Source organism: Triturus cristatus, chromosome 3_1 (assembly GCF_964204655.1).
Source record: "Triturus cristatus chromosome 3_1, aTriCri1.1, whole genome shotgun sequence".
Taxonomy (NCBI): Eukaryota; Metazoa; Chordata; class Amphibia; order Caudata; family Salamandridae; genus Triturus; species Triturus cristatus.
Genome location: NC_140583.1, coordinates 441,870,140 through 441,888,103, shown reverse-complemented (window position 1 = coordinate 441,888,103; position 17,964 = coordinate 441,870,140). Strand labels below are relative to the sequence as shown.

At 45.2% G+C, this 17,964-nt stretch overlaps 1 protein-coding gene across 4 annotated transcripts in view; it reads right to left on the bottom strand.

The window, feature by feature from the left end:
• AFG2B (AAA ATPase AFG2B) overlaps positions 1-17,964 on the bottom strand; it is a 271,306-nt gene that overhangs the window by 39,171 nt on the left and 214,171 nt on the right. For all 4 annotated transcript variants that reach the window (XM_085644230.1, XM_085644231.1, XM_085644232.1 and 1 more), the window contains one exon: positions 17,098-17,232. In XM_085644230.1, the coding sequence (XP_085500356.1) occupies positions 17,098-17,232 (135 nt within the window). The remainder of the gene's footprint in view (positions 1-17,097; positions 17,233-17,964) is intronic.

Here is a 17,964-nt window from a genome sequence, read left to right as displayed (position 1 = left end):
CTCTGAGGACATACAGTGGAAGTTGGAGGACTATGAAAATCGGCAGCGCCGCAATAACATAAGACTTTTGGGGGTGGAAGAGGGGATTGAAGGCCAAGATGTCAGGATGTTTGTGGTCAACTTGTTTAAAGGCGCTTTTCCAGAGCTTTCTACATGGCAATGGGAAACGGAAATTCAGAGAGCTCACCGGTTTCCTTTAGTGGCTAGAAAAGATCAGAATCCACGACAGGACATTAGACCTAGAGCTATACTCTTGTTTGTAGGCAATTTTTTATTAAGACAACAGATATTGGAGAAAGCGAAGCCGGATTCTAAGCGTACATTTAATGGCGTAGATTTTTGCAAGGCTTGACTTTTGTCACATAACTGTAGAGCGAAGATGGAGGCTGAGGCAGTTGATAGCACCTATACAAGCCTTAGGCTCAGAAGCCTACTTACTTTATCCAGCCAAACTAAAAATAATCACTAAAGGCCAGATGAAAATGTTTTTTTCTGAAATAAAAGTCAAAGAGTATATGGTAGAGGTGTTGGGGTATAAGGATAGGGGGAGTCAGTAAAATAAATAAATAAAAGGGGGAGGTAAAAAGTCAGGTTGGGAGGACATAAAAGTTGATATTTGGAGGAGGGGGGCGACAACTGCATACCTAAGCGATCACACATAGGTCATGGCTGACCTATTTGCCTGTAGGGGGGGTTAAGGGGGGGTAGGAGGGGGGTTGGAAGGGGGGAGCACACGAAAAATGCAGCATACTTGGTCTTTTTCAGCACAGCATAGGTTGCTTTTTGTTCGGTTTGTTTATTTCATTAGTGGTTAAGATAAGATTAACACACAGGGTATTCTAATGACATGCAAAATTGCTTCGATCAACATCTGTGGCCTCAACGATGTCCATAAAAGATTACGAGTATCTGCCCTATTGAGAACAATGAATTTGGACTTAGTCTGTCTCCAAGAGACACATATAGAGGGGGGTAGGGGATTTTTGTTGGAACAGTTGGGGTTCTTTTTATTGGCTAACACTAAGCAGGGGACTAAAACTAGGGGGGTTGCGGTGTTGGGTAAAAACAGGGACATGATAATAAAGAGAAAAAGAGAAGATCAGTGGGGCAGATGGGTGATTTTGGAAATTATATTTAGAGGGGAAAGGTTCACGCTGGTCTCAGTTTATGGATCCACTGAGGATGACCCTGAGATGTTTCAATTCTTAGATACAGAACTAGCTTTGTGGCCCGAACCGATTATTTGCTGTGGTGATTTCAATATTCACTGCCAGATTGGAGCTATGGGCTATACTGGTAGGAAAAAGAAATCTTATAGGGCATTACAGGACTTGACAAAACATAATTCACTGACAGACCTTTGGGCCACTGCTCATCCTTTTAAAGATGGTAGCACATTTTTCTCTGCACTCCATAGGGTCTTGGTTAGATTAGATTATTTTTGGATTTCTAACTCTTTGGTTAATAGATCGCAAATAGAAAAGCATCCCCGGATTGTATCTGACCACAACCCACTGACTCTAACTGTAAAAATGGGCCACCTGCGGGAGAAGGATTCTGTTTGGACATTTAAGAGGGCCCTGCTAAAGGAGGAAGCATATATTCTCCGTATAAAATCCTGGATAAGGAATTTCTGGGAGATTAACAGGGGGACGGCAGATCCTGGAATGGAATGGGATACTTTTAAGACAGGCATACGAGGGGAAACGCTGAGTTACTCATTGTATAAACAGAAAAAGGAGAGGGCAAGGCACAATGAAGTAATCATGGAGTTAGCTAAAGCAGAAGAAGAACTATATTTAGCGATACAGGCTCAACAGCCTGTGGAGCTGCAGGGTTTAAAAATAGTTAGTTTGAAAGCGAGAGCAGTCGAGAACATTGCTAGCAAGGCGGCAGCCAGATACCTAACAAAGAGAGAGGAAGCCTATGAGTTGAGTGAGAGAGTGGGGCACATATTGGCTATCCGTGCTAGGCAAAAAGGCTCGGCGGCAGAGATTAAAAAGATTGCGGATGCTCAGAGTAATATGGTTACGGAGCCTGCGGGGGTTAGAGAAGTGTTCAGGCAGTTTTATGAGGACTTATATAGATTAGATAAGGATTTAGCCTCGGGGGAAATTTTGAACTATCTTAATAATATTAGGCCAACCCTTCTTCCGGATGAGGACAGAGATCTGTTAGATGTACCAATTAAACTGGAAGAAATGATGGGGGCACTAAATAGTCTTCCTGCTGGTAAAGCTACGGGTCCAGACATGATCCCAGTTGAATTTTATAATGTATTTAAAGACGAAATAGGCGCAGAATTCCTATCTATTATGCTTCAGGCACAGAAAGGGGATTCTATTCCTAATACATGGGGAGGAGCCGATATTGTTGTTATTTTGAAAAAGGGTAAAAACCCATTGGCACCATTCTCTTATAGGCCCATTACCCTAATGAACTCAGATGTCAAGGTCTACTCTAAAATACTCGCGATGAGACTGGCGGCTATAATTGAGACTCTGGTTAGTCCTATACAACATGGCTTCATTCCGGGTAATGGCACGACACAACATATTAGGCAGATACTTACCCTCTTTGACGCCGTGGAGATCCCAGGAGATCCTATGGCGGTACTTTTACTGGATGCCGAAAAGGCGTTTGATAGGGTCTCCTGGGAATTCTTATGGTCTGTCTTGAAGTGGTATGGATTTGGCGAGAAATACATCAGAGCCATCCAGACCCTATACAATAAACCTTCGGCTAGAATTAGGGTTAACAGAGGTCATTCAGCTATTGTGCAAATAGAAAGAGGGACTAGGCAGGGGTGTCCATCTTCCCCCCTTCTGTTCGCGCTGTATATGGATCCCTTTCTGCGTAGATTAGAAGATAATGCCAACATCCCACCGGTAATAATTAATAATTTGGAAATCAAGACGCAGGCATATGCGGATGACGTCGCAATTATTACAGCTAACCCCACCCTCGCTATGAGGGCAGTAGAATTGGAAGCTCAGTATTTTGGTCAGGTAGCAGGCTATAGCCTCAATAAAACAAAAACACAGATTGTAATGAATTCATATGTACTATGTGACGATAATAGGGTAGTTAATTGGGCAGTATATCTGGGAATAGAGGTATCGGCAGATCTGGAGAAAGTAGTCGAGCAGAATATAACTCCCCTAATGGTGAAAGTAAAATTAGATCTAGATAGAATGAACAACTTACATCTGTCCTTATTGGGATGTACGAATGTTATTAAAATGATTATACTCCCTAAATTTCTCTACTTATTTCGCGCAATACCACTGTTTTTTGGGGCAAAATGGTTTCAGGCTTTAGATCTACTGCTAAATAGATTTATTTGGGCCCATGGAAAGACTAGGAGGGCGTATAGATTTATGACTCTCCCAAGGGAAAGAGGAGGGTGGGGGGGCTCCTGATTTTAGGTTATATTATTTGGCTACAGCGTTGCAATACATGCAGGGATTGATTGGCGGTGGGGTACATCCTAGAATTTTTAGAATGTCAACTGAGGTGTATGCAACAGTTTTGGGGGCGGAGGCCGAGAATTGTTTTTTAAACTGCACGGATTTCTCTTATTTTAAAAGAACGAGGTTTAAGACAGTTATCGCCGCCGTTAATATCTGGACAGCTTTCCTGAAAAAATCTGGGATGGGTAGATATAATAGATATACCCGTATGTTTAAGAATAAGTCCTGGCCAGGGGATATTTTTGCAGACTCGGTCTTTGCAACTTGGGAATACAAAGGGATTAGAAGTATAGGGGACATTGTTCGTTCAGAGGGAATTGTGTAGTTTGCTGATTTAGTAACTAAATATTATATAGACAGTAGGAGTTTTTTTTAAATATTTACAGGTGAGAAGTTTTCTAAATACTAAGCGAGGAGGGACTATAGGGTTTAAGAATAATGACATTTTGGATATGATTGAGAAGGGGGGAGACTGCAAGATACGCAGTTTCTATGCATGCCTTGTAGCTGGTAAAAAAGATGATCTTGATAAATATGGCAGCAAATGGGCTACAAAGTTGGGCATTGAGACTGCTTGCTTTCAGGAATCATTGGATTTGGGGTATACAGTTCTCTGCTCGGCACCATTACAATCACAGCATTATAAAACCCTATAGTGTCTGTATTATACACCAGCTATAGCACAATGGGGTGGCACTTTAGGGACACAATGCGCACGGTGCAATCAACCACAGGCGGATTTAATTCACATTTTTGCTACCTGCCCTCAACTTTCCACATTGATTAGAGAGGTGGAGGGATTTCCGATAAAGCATGTAGGAATTCGAATTACAATTACACCTACTGTGGCTCTATTGGGAATAATAACAGAGAGTGAGGTCACTAGTCGAGAGTTTATCTTTGTTGCTATGGCAGTATTTCGGCTTGTGATAGCAAGAGCATGGCTTGATAAATTACCTCCCACAAGGAATCAATGGTTGTCTAATCTTTTGTCAGCCTATAACTTAGAAAAACGGATTTACGAGCGCAAAGGTCGAAAGGGGAGGCAGCTGGGTTTGAGAATTTGGGGTCCAATACGGAGATGGAAAGACCAAATGGCGTAAACATTTTGCTATGTTGTTTTGATTACCCCACCTGAAAGAAAGACTGTGGTATTATTTAAGCTATTTTTAGGTCTCGCCTGAGACAGCGCTTTAGCGCTGCGCTGGCGAGACTTATAGTAAGCGACTTTTGGAAGTGGAAACGAGTGCATTTCTGGCCGCCAACTACAGTGCATGTGCTCCGGGCGCGCGCACCATTTGACAGCCTGAAAGCATTCGTTTTCTTGCACTTTCGCGGCCGCTTTGATGTTTGATCGCGATCGCGATAACTTTCACATTCGCGGCCGCCTCCCTTCCTCCCTCCATGAATGCCAGAAAATCCAACACCAATTTGCTAAGGTCCATGGCAACTTACTTGAGTCTTTATTGTCAAATGGATTATTTGCCGCTTTTACGTGCACATGCAGAGGCTCTATTGCACTCGTGGCCTCACTAATCTGCCTCTGTTCGTGTTTATATTCTGTTCAGAAGTTTCAGAACAAGCTGCGTTTAGCATCCCCGCACCCTCCTCCCACTCCCTGTGATTAACCCCACCGCCCTCCGATATCTTTGCCACCCCCATATTGTTCAAGGCATGTTTTTTGAAGAAAGGAGAAATGGAGCTTCTGCATGTTTAATTTTTTACATGCACTCTTTTTTACTGCATGTCTCTGCAGTCTTTCTTATTCACCCCTACCTTTTCTTACAAATTGATATGCATGCTCATCTGTTGGTTGTTTTCCATGTGTTTCTTCTGCCTGCAGCCCCCGCAAGGTAGCATCAGTGACACCAAAAACCACCGAGCAGTGCTGAACATACTAACTCGACTGTGTTGTGCTTGTGCACACGTATTAAAGTAGGAATCTCCATGGCTCTCTTTTTGTATAGGTTTTGTTTAACGCACACCCCGCTTCTAAGTGTCCGCATGCTGACCCTTTCCCCCATTGTTTATCTGCGGATGTGCCTCTTTGCATGTGTGCGTACTTGTCGGTATGTCTCATGTGCTCTGCATTATCATTATGTTTTGTGTGCATATCCCCTTATCCTCGTAGCAGTCTGCAGGGCGTGTATGTTTGCCTCGGCATGTCTTCGCGCATGTATGTCTCTGTGTACGTCTGTTCGCAAACAGTGTGTGTTTCTAACTTCCTTTGTTTGCATACAACCCGGCGTGCTATGTGTGCCTCTCTAGATGTGTTAACCTTTACTTGTCTGTGTGATGGTTAATGATCCTCTGTGACTATCAATCTGTCCGTATTGGTTTGTCCGTCTTACTCTGTGACTATCTGCAGTTTGCATGTCTCCATATGTGTGATGCTCTTTACAGTCCTTTGCTTTGAATTAGTGGGGCGGTTTGTATTTTGTGTACATTTAAGACTGTCACCGTGTCAGTGTGTGCGCACACTTGAATCTGTAGGGTTGCGTGCTTGCAGCTGTCGCCCTGTCTGTGTCAGTGTGCACATTTGCGGCTATCGCAGTGTCTGCGCACGCTTTCTTCTGTCGCTATGTCTGTCCGTGTGCACACTTGCATCTGTCTCTGTGTCTGTCCAGGAGCACATTTGTTTAAACATTGTTTTAAGCGCAGTCACCAACTACCATCCTCTACCAGATCCACTATTAATGGGACTACATCAACCGGGAATGGAAAAATACTGTATCTGTAGTAGCTGTTGTAGCACCCAGTATAATGTGATGCATGACTAAATACTTATAAATTCCCAAAGGTGAGACCTAGTGTCTATGTCAATGCTGTTGCATTTATTGCTCTGGCCGCCGGCTCCTGAGCAGAGCTTCGGAAAACTAGGAGCGTGAGCACAGGAAGCTTTTATGGCCCGGGACAGAGATAACACAATGCACTCAGCGCTGTAGTAAAAATAAACATTTTATCTAGCAAGGCCCGCAGCGGTCACCCGTGTAAAACAGCCAACCAGCTGAAAAGAAATAATTTATTGTCTGGGAAACCGACTCTCTCCTACATGCCACACAGCAACCTCAATAATAACACAATAAACGGTTTATGAGTAGAAGCCGCCTGCTGAATTGTATATTTAGCATATGAACATTAACAAAGTCAATAGATTTTCCGCATTACTATAGATGTGCCACATAATCCATAATTTGCAACATAATATGCTTATTTTAAGAAAAACTAAATTTGTTTCTATCCCAAACAGTTCACAAGTTACTAAAAATGCAGTGATGCATGTTGCCGCGCATTGGACGGCCCTTTGCAAAGTTGAACTGGTCACCTTTCTGTTGCTTATTGCTATATTTAAGTATTAAACTGTTACTAATGAAGTGCAACTAATGCCCAAACAGAATTACCAAGTTTAATAAAAATGACAAAATCATGAAGTAATACTATTACAAAATGTGGTGCATTATGCCGCATAATTTGCCTTTTCCCGCTGCATATTTTCCTCAACCCTGCCACATATTTTTGCCCTCCTCAGCCACATAATTCTAGAAGCCCTAACAATACCTTAGCTCTCAAGTGAACATAGTCAAATCTATTGGCTTTACATCTATTAAACCGAAAGATATTAACCACATTATTATAATCACGTAGTTTAATATTCTGTTTCTTTAAATTACTTTTGCTTTCACTATTTGCCAGACTTACTATTCCTTTGAAGCTAACTAAACTCTTGCTAGTTAATACTCAGTAAACGGAAGTCCATCCTGACTTTTGTACCCATTATTTAGAGATCCTTTGATGTGCAATTTGTAACTTCATGCCTGTACGAACATGTGAATGGCTCCTTCACACCGGGTCTGGTGGCTAGGTGGACAATGCATCCATGGTAGGGGGCCTGTGTTCGACTTCTTGGTCACAGGTTCAAATCACAGGGGGTTCACTTAGCCTTTCATCTTTCTGAGGTCGATAAAATGAGTGACATTGAGCAAGGTAACGATAAACATCGGTTATCCAGTGCCAAAATATCCTTTAGTGAGCGTGCGCTTTACAAATAAACGTTATAGTATGGTTCTTCTCCATGCTGATGGGCGCCTTTGTATCTGCCATATTGCGCTTTGCTCTCCACATTTACCAGACATCCCACAGAAATCACGCATTTGCTGCTAAAGTCCATGGCTGTTCCAAGACGTTTGGATTTTTTGTGGTTGCAAACGTACCCATCTCCTGCTTGCAAACGCAAACAGGAATTTGCAATGCAATAGGTCTCGCAAAGCAGTTTGAGCTATTGGCATTATAAATGACAATGTGTTTTATTTATGTTTCAAAACCAAAACATAAATAAAAGGCATTGTCATTTACAATGCCAACAGCTCAAACTCACGTAAACGCGAGACCTGTTGCATTGCAAATGCTTGTTTATAATAATTTGTATTTCTGTCTTTTTGTTTGGCTTTTTTTTGGGGGGTATTAATTGATGGATGCTATGCTATGCTGTGCTGTATTGTAATATTCGGTTTTTAATAGAAATATTTAAAAAAAAAAAAATCAAACTTAGAAGGTTCTAAGGCCAGCACCCATGTAAGCACCGGAGTACTCGTGTTACCTAACCCAGGAAAGCCGATGCATCAGTGTCAAATGGTGTTGGGAGTCTTTGTTGTTTTCAATGGCGTGATGCTGCAAAGTGCTGCTGCTGTGAAGAGGAAAAGTGTCCGGTGAGATCCAAGCCTGGATCGGAGCTGAGAATAACTTGAAAGCAGAGGGGACAGAGTCTGGGTCACTTGCCAGTGACCAGGGGTTCGATAGATAAATGCCCACCGATGTCGGGTTCTTCAGATGCGAAGAGGTGAAGCTTGACTCTGCAGCCATGGGGACCAGGAGACGTCGACGATGACCAAAGTCCACAGGCGAGCTGTCTCACGAAGGATGTCGAGTGCTGGGGGGTCAGGGTCCGGATTGGAGACCAACAAGCCTTGACAACTGCAACCCACGCGGTCAGAGTAAAGATGCTTCGGTGTGGACCAGCAAGGTCCTTTGGACTCCCCAAGCGATGGAGAGTCAGGACACGTCTGGAGCAACCAGGAAAGCCCACTGAAAGTTAAAGTACCCTTCTAAGAGACCCACAGGTTGACGGACCAGGGAACGTGAAGGGACCTCGAGAGGAATCACAAAATACCAGCCCACGAAACACTCGTGGAGTGTAGGCCAGTAGTCTTCGGTGGAATCACTGCACGGGGTCTGAACTACAAGTAGCCCAAAGCACAGCCTCAGGGATCGCCAAAAAGCATATGCTCCTGCAAACGTGCACAATGTCCAGGGGTTCGGGTTGCACGGTCCCCACGAGGGCTGCGGGTCTCAGGTTTGCTGAGAGCACTGGTCGGCCTTAGGGAAGCTTAAGGAACCCACCTCCTGTGTTGCAAAATCTTCGGAGTCCTTCAGGAACTGCGTAGATGCAAACCGGTCAGATGCGTCTTTGGTGCCTGCCTTGCAGGAGAGTAACTCCTTTACTCCAAGGGAGATTCTTCGGTCATCCAACGTAGTGTATATAGTTGAAGTACCTGGTTTCTGTAGCAGAGTTTCGCCCAGGTAAATCTAAAGTCCTGTAGTCAGGGGTTCCTACTTTATACCCAAGGAAGGGGTGGGACAAACTCTGGGGACCCACCTATGGGAGGGTCAGGACAGAGGGGTGGCTACACCATGTCCAATGTCCAGTTTCGCGCCAGAGCAGGGGCTGAAAGCCCCTGCAACCGGTTGAGCTGGACTATGCACAGGGACACCAAATGTACCCCCAGTGCAGACATCAAAGCACTCTCAGAGTGCACCCACCCAGCCCCAATACTCTAAGGCCTGTCTGGAAGGTGGTAACACCTCCCTGTGACAGGAAACCTATTGTCCAGCCGTCCCATGCCGGAGTTTAATACAGCAGCAGGAGGGCTGTGGCTGGCAACATCCATTTTGTGATGCCAGGGTTTGTAAAGCTGGTACCGGGTGTATCGGTGCTGTCATATTTCTCCCTCTAGTAGGGTGGAATCATACCTCCACACCAGTTACTGGTGTGGAGGTATGATTCCAAGGTGTTTGAAACCAAACACGACATGTTTCGATGCAGCCGTTTTAAAGTTTGCATTTACCGCGAGGTTATAATGCACTTAAGTATATAAGGTTGGCTGCATCACAAACAACCCCAGAATATAGGTTCCGAAAGCTGCAGAGGGGCTCTGGTCATGCAGGGGCACCCTCTCTCATAAAACCCAGCACCCTGCCTTCAGGATTGATAAGGCCAGCCATAGGGGTGACTGAGGTTTATATGTGCGGTGATTAGGATAAATATAGTGAACCTAAATCTAAGTAAGGGGTGCATACACCACCTTACAGAGGCTGCTGTAGCAGACCTGTTGTGTCATTTTGAATGGTCTCCGAGGGGTGGCATAATACATGCATAATACATGCTGCAGCCCCTGAGAGGCCTCTGGGGTACCTATGCCCTGGGTATATAGTATACCATATACTAGGGACTTATAAGGGTACCCCAGAATCCAATCTGAAGTGTACCTAAAGTACATGAACAACCAATTTAGGGAGAAAGCAGATAGACTGTGGTCCTGATTAGCAGGATCCCAGTCAAACTAAGTCAAAAAACAGCAAGACACCAGGCAAAAAGTGGGGGTAACCATGCAGTCAGATTCCACCTTCCTACAATCCTCAACTGCAGAATCATCATTGGATGATTAACACAATTATGCCCAAAAGTTGTGGTAAATTATGTGTTAAAAGAACTTGGCATTCCATCCATCATTTGTTTGCGTAGCACTTATCACTTTTTTTTAAAACTTTATTGAAAATAGATAAGTAGTGTACAGCGCAGCACCTTGCCTACATCCCTGGTCGGGCCGGCAGTGCGACATTGCTCCTGTGTAAATAATAGGTGACTAGAGGAAGGGGTTCACACAGCAAGCCGCCTACAACCCTTCCGGGCCGGCCGCGTCAAGAGGGCACTTAGCTGCATCACTAGGAACAGTATCTGGCACATGTAATGTCAAACAATAATAAACATCCAAAACTTTAGTAAACACCTGCTCCCTCGAGGAGGATAGTGTAGCAGATCGTGCCGACGCTAACAAAGTGTATTGGTCTACACCCTACTACAGCAACCTATAACGACCCATGCCTTCCAGTGTGGTATAGGTGCAGGTCCAGGACAAAGGGGGCAGTTAGGGGTGGTGCTGAGCGCTTCCTGGCGTCGTGTCAGTGTCTGCCGTAGCAACATGGTCCAGCAAATAAGTCTGTAAGGGCCACCATATGTCCTTCGGGCGAGAGGAGGGGGGCTGGAGATCCGCATAGACCTGTAACTGGTCTTGACAATAAGTAAGATCCCGGATCCACTCCTTAAATTTCGGCGCCCTCCCTCTGCCCCATCTACAGGCAAGTCTGCGCTTGGCAAGCAGGAGCGCCAGCGAGGTGTATCTACGCACTTTGGCAGCCAGGGGTTCCGTGTAGCCGAGCAAGGCAGTAAGGGGATCCGCAGGGACGTGTATACCTGTCATAAGGTCTAGCGCAGTAAAAACCTCCCCCTAGTAGCGCTGAATAGAAGGGCAGTCCCAGGCCAAATGTCTAAAATCCGCCCCCTCTTCCCGGCATCTGCCGCAACGATCATCATCCCGGAGCTTCAGTCTATGTAGCCGCGCTGGCGTATAATATAGGCGATGAACAAATTTAAAATGGATAATCCTCAGCTTGCTACTCGCCGATATTTCGCCTGTCTGCCTGCAGCAGTAAAGCCACTGTTTCTCCGTAATGGGATGACCTAACTCGTCTTCCCAGTGACTATGGGCTAGCGGCGGGGCGTAATCTCTATTAGTTTGGACACTGCGGTATAAAAGGGAGAGCACATGTTCCGGGGGTGTCCTGCTGGAGGAGAGCATGCAGCGCGGGCATCACCGCGGGTTCGGAAGGAAAGGCAGGAGTGGCAGCCTTCACGCACTGCCGGAACCGGATATAGTAAAAACGGTCCAGGGGGGTGGGGTGAACAGTCCCGAAAAATTCATCGCAAGTGCAGAACTTCCCATTAGAATAAAGCTGCCCCCAGGTGCGTATCATAAGACGTTTGAGCAGCTGTTTGCAGCCCCCCTCCTGCGCAACGGGAAGGTCTCGTCGCCAAGGGAGAGGCAGAAGCGGGGAATACAATTCAGGGCAGTTGGCTATTCCAGCTAAATCATGCCACGCATTGACAGTGCATTGGACGGTAGTGGTCGCAAGATGACGGGGCACTCCGGGGACGCTAAGGTACGCGTCACTGGGAGTGGGCGCCATGTAGGCACTTTTCACTTTAAGTGGGATGGGTATGCCCAGATGTGGGTCCCTTGCTCACTGTGCCACTGGATTCAAGCTAGCCTGGCTGATGAAGGGCAATACCCAGAAACCAGTCCGAGGATGCTTGCTTCCGGTCCAGGGAGGACCTGGACTGTTCCCATGAGGCACAGGGTCAAGACTGATTTGCATATGGCTGGGTCTAAACTGGGGTGGCATGGTGAGCAAAAAAACTATGGATTTAACCCTGATCTCTTGACTGGGGGTGAATGTATGATTTATTCAGCATTCCGTCCATCATTTGTTAAAAGAACTCACCACAACTCAATAATGTATAATTATAAAATGATTATGTATTCATGTAACGGAGTGTAAAATTTACCAATAGCAAATGGTTAAATTGTCATCAAAGCAGTGGTAGCAGCCTTTGTTTTGCCCTGGAGGAATGAGCCCTCAGTCCTTTTGAGGGCTGCTTCTTTGCCAGCGCGTAGCAGGTCTTAATGCACAGAACTATCCACCGTGAGAGTCCTCACTGCCTTGTCTTTGTTTCCTTCAGAGAACCTCACAAAGGGTTAATCATCCACCTAATGGTCTTTGTTGCAATCAATATAAAAAAGTCAGAGCTCGTTTGGGATCCAGTCGATAAAGTCTCTCCTCCTATTTCGAAGGTTGAGGTGAAGCAAAGAATCTTGAGAGGGTGATGGATAATTCAACGTGAAACAGAGTCACGACTTTTGGCAAAAAGGACGCCATGGTTCTCAACACCAGCTTGTCTGAGGGAAAAGGTGGTGTAGGGTGGCTACATTGATAGAGCCTGGAGCTCACTCACATGATGAGCTGAAGTGACTGCAACAACAGACTGAGAGCGAGAAAGCGCAGTACGCAGCTGTGCCTGGTTCGAAAGGGTAACCTATAAGTAAAGTAAGGAGCCAATTAGGATCCCACTGTGGCATCACAAACGGTTTAGGAGGGAATGTGTGTCAAACCTTTAATAAAATAAATCACAACAGGTGATTTCAACAAGGAAGGCTGGACTGGTAAGTGCAAAAAGGCTGGAAAGGACAACAAATAACTTTTAAGAATGCCCACTGCAAAAGCTTGCTGAGCCAAGGACAAAAGTAACCATAATATATTTCCAAAAGTTTGGCTTGCAAGAGTTCTGCGTTGCGGACTCCACACTAGGCAAAAAAATTGTCACAGAGCCCATCATAAATAGAATTCACAGAAGTATGACTGAAATAGAGAAAGACGTCCACAACCTCAGGTGGCAGATCAAATTCAGTCAACTGCTGCCTCATAATCTCCGTGCATGGAGGTGTACATTACACAGGTTCGGGTGCAGAACTCTGCTTTGGCTGCCGCAACAGAAGCTCCTCCAGCAGAAGAGTTACTGGAGCAAAAATGCTCATGCCCAGCCAGAAAGTTCCATGTACCATACTCTCCAGGCCCAAACCGGAGCTACTGATGCTCAAGCCAACTCCAGAGGTGAAGCGCTTCTCGGCACAGGGCCCCACGTCACCCTGTTGGTTGCAGTACCACAATGGTGAGGGTGTTCTCACAGAAAACATACACAGCCCTACACATAATAGACGGCAGGAAAGCCTCCAACGTCAAGTGGATGGTTTGCAGCTCCAACAGATTTAGGTAGAGACAGGTTTCTGTTCTTCACCTCTCCCAGATGCCCACCCAGCCCAGCAGGGATGCATCTGTCACCAAGGGCAACAGAAGAAGGGTCTGACGCTGGTCAACTTGTAGTCAAGAAGCCATCACTGCATATCTTGTGCAGTCTCCTCAGAAACCTGGATAACATCATACAGGTGTTCTGTGCTGGGTGTGTTCACATCCCACTGCGGTGCCCCCACATTCCACCTGGTGTAATGGACAATCAGGACACTAGCAGGCCAAGAAGCCCAAGAACTGCTGTCACTGAGATACGGAACTGAGGCAGAAACATTAGGGTCATAAACCCAAATGTATTGGACTCAGCAGTGCTGGGAACAGTTTTCAGAGTGTGGGTGCTACCATTAATGTTCACTAAGGTCATAGGGACAGTGAAAAAAGCAAAGGCCACACAAAGAACAAGGGTAGCAAATGTATTCAGCAGTAAAATGGTAAGGGTGCAGCCACTAAAACTGCACAGCTACACAGTTTTACTGATAAGACGATATGTAGAATAAGGTGTGGATATTGAGTTTAAGTGAATCACCAAGTAAAGCGTCTTGATTTTTTTGATTCTATTAAAATCTTTGTTTTCATCACACTTGGGAATTACAGTTATGTGTGCCTCTTTTATGCTCTCCAAACTGATAATATATTGTGAAATATTTGTACGGTTCCCTTACAGGTATTCACATTTTGTGTGACAGCTTACAGCCTTTTGTTTCACACTACCTTTTGTTTCACACTACCTGTCCCCAGCAAGATAGACACATAATTCACTATACAAAATACTCTAACTTAGCAGTCAGAGAAAGTAAACACCAATCTCTGTTTTAAAAGAATAATAGGCAATTGTCAAAAGACATAATGTGAGATTTGGCACAGCAGAGCAATTGTGATACAATTAGAAATAAATTGAGGTTGGGGAGAGGATGTATCCTTATGGCTAGAGCAGTCGACCTCGAAGCTGGGTAACTGGGTTCGAGTCTCAGCAACGACGCTCCTGTGATTCTGGGGAAATCACGGAATCTCCTTGTGCCAAACAAAAATGAATGCGTCTAACTGTAACAAAACTGGTGCTCATATAGAGCGCTCTGATACCCGATGTCTCTGGTCTAGTTCGCGCTAAATAAAACTCTAAAAATAAAAAAAAGAAGGCATTTTTTATAGTTTATTCACACCTCCAGCAAGGTTATTTTGAGGGTGCTGCATTACTCCCTGCAACCTTGCTTTCCGTGTCTATGCATGAACTCATTTTGAAGGAGGAACGGCCCATAACTACACCATGCCTGGAAGAGCTCCTTTAAAAACAAGCCTCTGGAAAGGAGTCAGGATTGACTTTGGTTTGTTGAATGACAACCCCAAAGACGTCAGAAGTTCGCTGTAGTCCGAATGTGGTTTGTGACTGAGTTGAGCCCACCCAGCCAGTTAAAAAGGTAGAAGGCCACTGGGATTCCCAACCTCCAAAGATGTGCAATGACCAACTATATCACTTTTGCGAACACCTAAGGTAAGACCAAAGGTGAGTACAACAAACTGATAATGTTCCTGGTCAACCTTAAACCACAGGTAACATCTGAGGGACTGCAGGACGGGCACATCAAAGTATGCATCCCGTAGGTCCAAGGTAACCATCCAGTCGTCCTGATCCATGGCAGACAGAACTTTGGCCCGAGTGCGCATTTTGAAATTGTGCTTCCAGAGAAAGGCATTCAGAAGGCGTAGTTGGAAAATAGGATGAAGGCCTCCGTCCTTCTTCGGCACGAGCAAACAGTGGAAGTATCAATCAATCCTTACTACCTACCTGTAGTTTCTTCGCCTGTAAAATAATCCCAGGTGTCAGACTGGATAGGGAAACTTAAAAGCTCTTGTGTCACCAGTAGGGGACGCTAGTTTGGCATCAGATGACATTACTAAAGCTATACCCCAGCACAACAATGTCAGTTTCAATCTATTTTACCCCAGCCTTCAAGATGAGCAGACAGAATGATATTGACATATAGGTGTAATGCCAAAATAAACCTTTAGCCTCTTATTAACTTTCCCTATAGCAACTAATCAAACTAGGAAGCAGGCAGGTGGGTGAGGAATCTGCAGGTAGAGTATGCACCAGATAGATCGTCACTGCAGTTAAGTAACTTTTTCTTCTGATGGATAATTCTACCTGCAGACCACTCACATTTAGAACTGATTACAGAGCAATGCCCTGCCTAGGAGGAGAGTTGATGGATGGCTATTGCAGGAAATCTTGTAAAACGGATTTGGCGAAGAGTCTCTGTGAACGTCCGAATCCAGGCATTAATGCTTAGCAATGGTGTGCAGGGACACCCAGGTAGCCGTTTGACATATTTCAGCATTTTGGGATCCTCTTGCAAGAGCTAAAGTGGTGAATTTGGCCCTGGTGACATGGGCCCTAATCCGTTCAAGTGGGTCCTTCTCGGCCACAGCATAGCAAGTTTGATACAGAGAATGATCCAACTCGAAAGGGTCCTTTCCTGTACCGCTCTACCCTTTTTGACACTACAGTACACCACAAACAGCTGGTTATCTAGTCGTGTATCTGTGGTAGGGTCTATGTGGTAGTTGACTGCAAGCCTAGTATCCATTCTGTGCAGCCGCTTTTCCTCCTTCGTGGTACGGGGCAGGGAATAGAAGGTCAGAAGGGTGATGGACCGCCTCAGAAGGAAGGGAGTTACCACCTTTGGTAAGAAAGTAGTGTAGGTTCTCAACATCAATTGTGGGCAAAAAGAGCTAATGGAAGGTAGATGGAACCACATTGGTTATCAAATATAATCAAGGTCATGTAATGAACACCCAGAAAGCCACCAATCAGGTCATCCTTGAATATTACTTACAATTATGCAAAAAGGTAAATTCAGTGGTAGGGGTTGAACAGAGGAATAATATCCTGACTGAAGTCAACTTCACCTGCCATTGAACACAGGAAAAAGATGACCGAAGGACCATTAACAAAACAGGAAATTGGAAAAGCAAAAAAAGATGAGGGGAAAGGAGGGGGGACAAAACACGAATGGTGGACAGAGAGGGTGGGGCAGCGCAACAGATGGCGGGAAGGGAGGTGGGGCAAAGCAACAGACCGCAGAAAGGGAGGGTGTTGCAACACAGAAAACTGAATGAGAGTGGGGCAAAGGAACACAGAAAGTGGGAAGGGAGGGTGGGGCAAAGCAACACAGCGGCGGGAAGGGGAGGTGGGGCAAAGCAACACAGACAGCAGGAAGGGAGTGTGGGGCAAAGCAACACAGACGGCGGGAACTGAGGGTGGGGCAAAGCAACACAAATGGCATAAAGGGAGGGTGGGGCAAAGTGACACTGACAGCATGAAGGAAGGGTGAGGCAAAGCAACACAAAACGCAAGAAAGGAAGTTGTGGCAAAGCCACAGAGATGGTAGGAAGAGAGGATGGCAGTAAGGCAAAAAAACACGGGGAGGGAGAAGCAAAAAAGCAGGCAAGCACAAGCACTCTTATGGAGAATGCCTTTGCTATCTCAGGCAAGATCTAAAAATATTACAATACTCAGGTGAGACCTAAAAATATTACAATACTAATGCACCTACGTACATAGCAGTCTTTCTGCAACTTATATTCAGAACTGCTGCTGAAGAAAATATGAATCTTGCATATGAAGAGGTTTCTTATTTTTCATTACCTTTTGGTCGGGAGGTGGTATATAAATTATTCTATCCAATCTCCCAGGCCGCATCAAGGCATCATCCAAGACATCTGGTCTGTTTGTGGCAGCCACAATGAGTACACCGCTGTTACAAATCTCTTGAAGCTCCAGCTAAAGAAAATACAAATTAATAAGATTTTAAATAATATGCCATATGCTGCTAGATAATGTTCTTGTTACTATTGAGTTTTACATAGTACCATACAACCAGCATGGCAGTACATCTTGTCTGTGCGTTCGGATTTCGCTTTTAGCTATGTATTACCCTGTACAGATTCTATTGAGTAATCTGAGTAATTTCTCACAGAGGTTTTTCTTCATGCACTACCTGCAAATCCACATTACTGTTTGATACAACAAACAAAGAGAATAACAATAACATGAACATACCCTCTGTATCGTCAGTCAGTTCTTTCCCCCCAATCCCTCCCCCCTCCCAAGCTCCTTTTCTAGTGGGGCCTGGGTCCATTATTTCTCTCTTTTTAGAGTTGTGAATGGGGGGATCTGAGATCGAACCTTAATAAGAAAAGATGGAGAGCGTAAATCATAGCGGGGTAATAAGAACAACTGGGAGTGTGCGGGGTCTCGGGGTCCGGAGTATCTAATCTGGTCTTGAGGTGGTTTCATGCGTTCGTGGTGGGTCAGGTTAAAACTGGAACAGGTGGAGAGCCCTGATTCTCGTGGGGTGCTTTGGGGAGGCGGCACGTCTGCCAGCGACCACCCTTTTCCACTCCTTGTGAGGGACCATCTTGTTGCTCCTCGCCACCTGCTTCCGCAGTATTTACTATGGTTGGTAAGCCCAGCACCTTGAAGGTTTCTTTGACTTCAAATATGTGGTGTGCT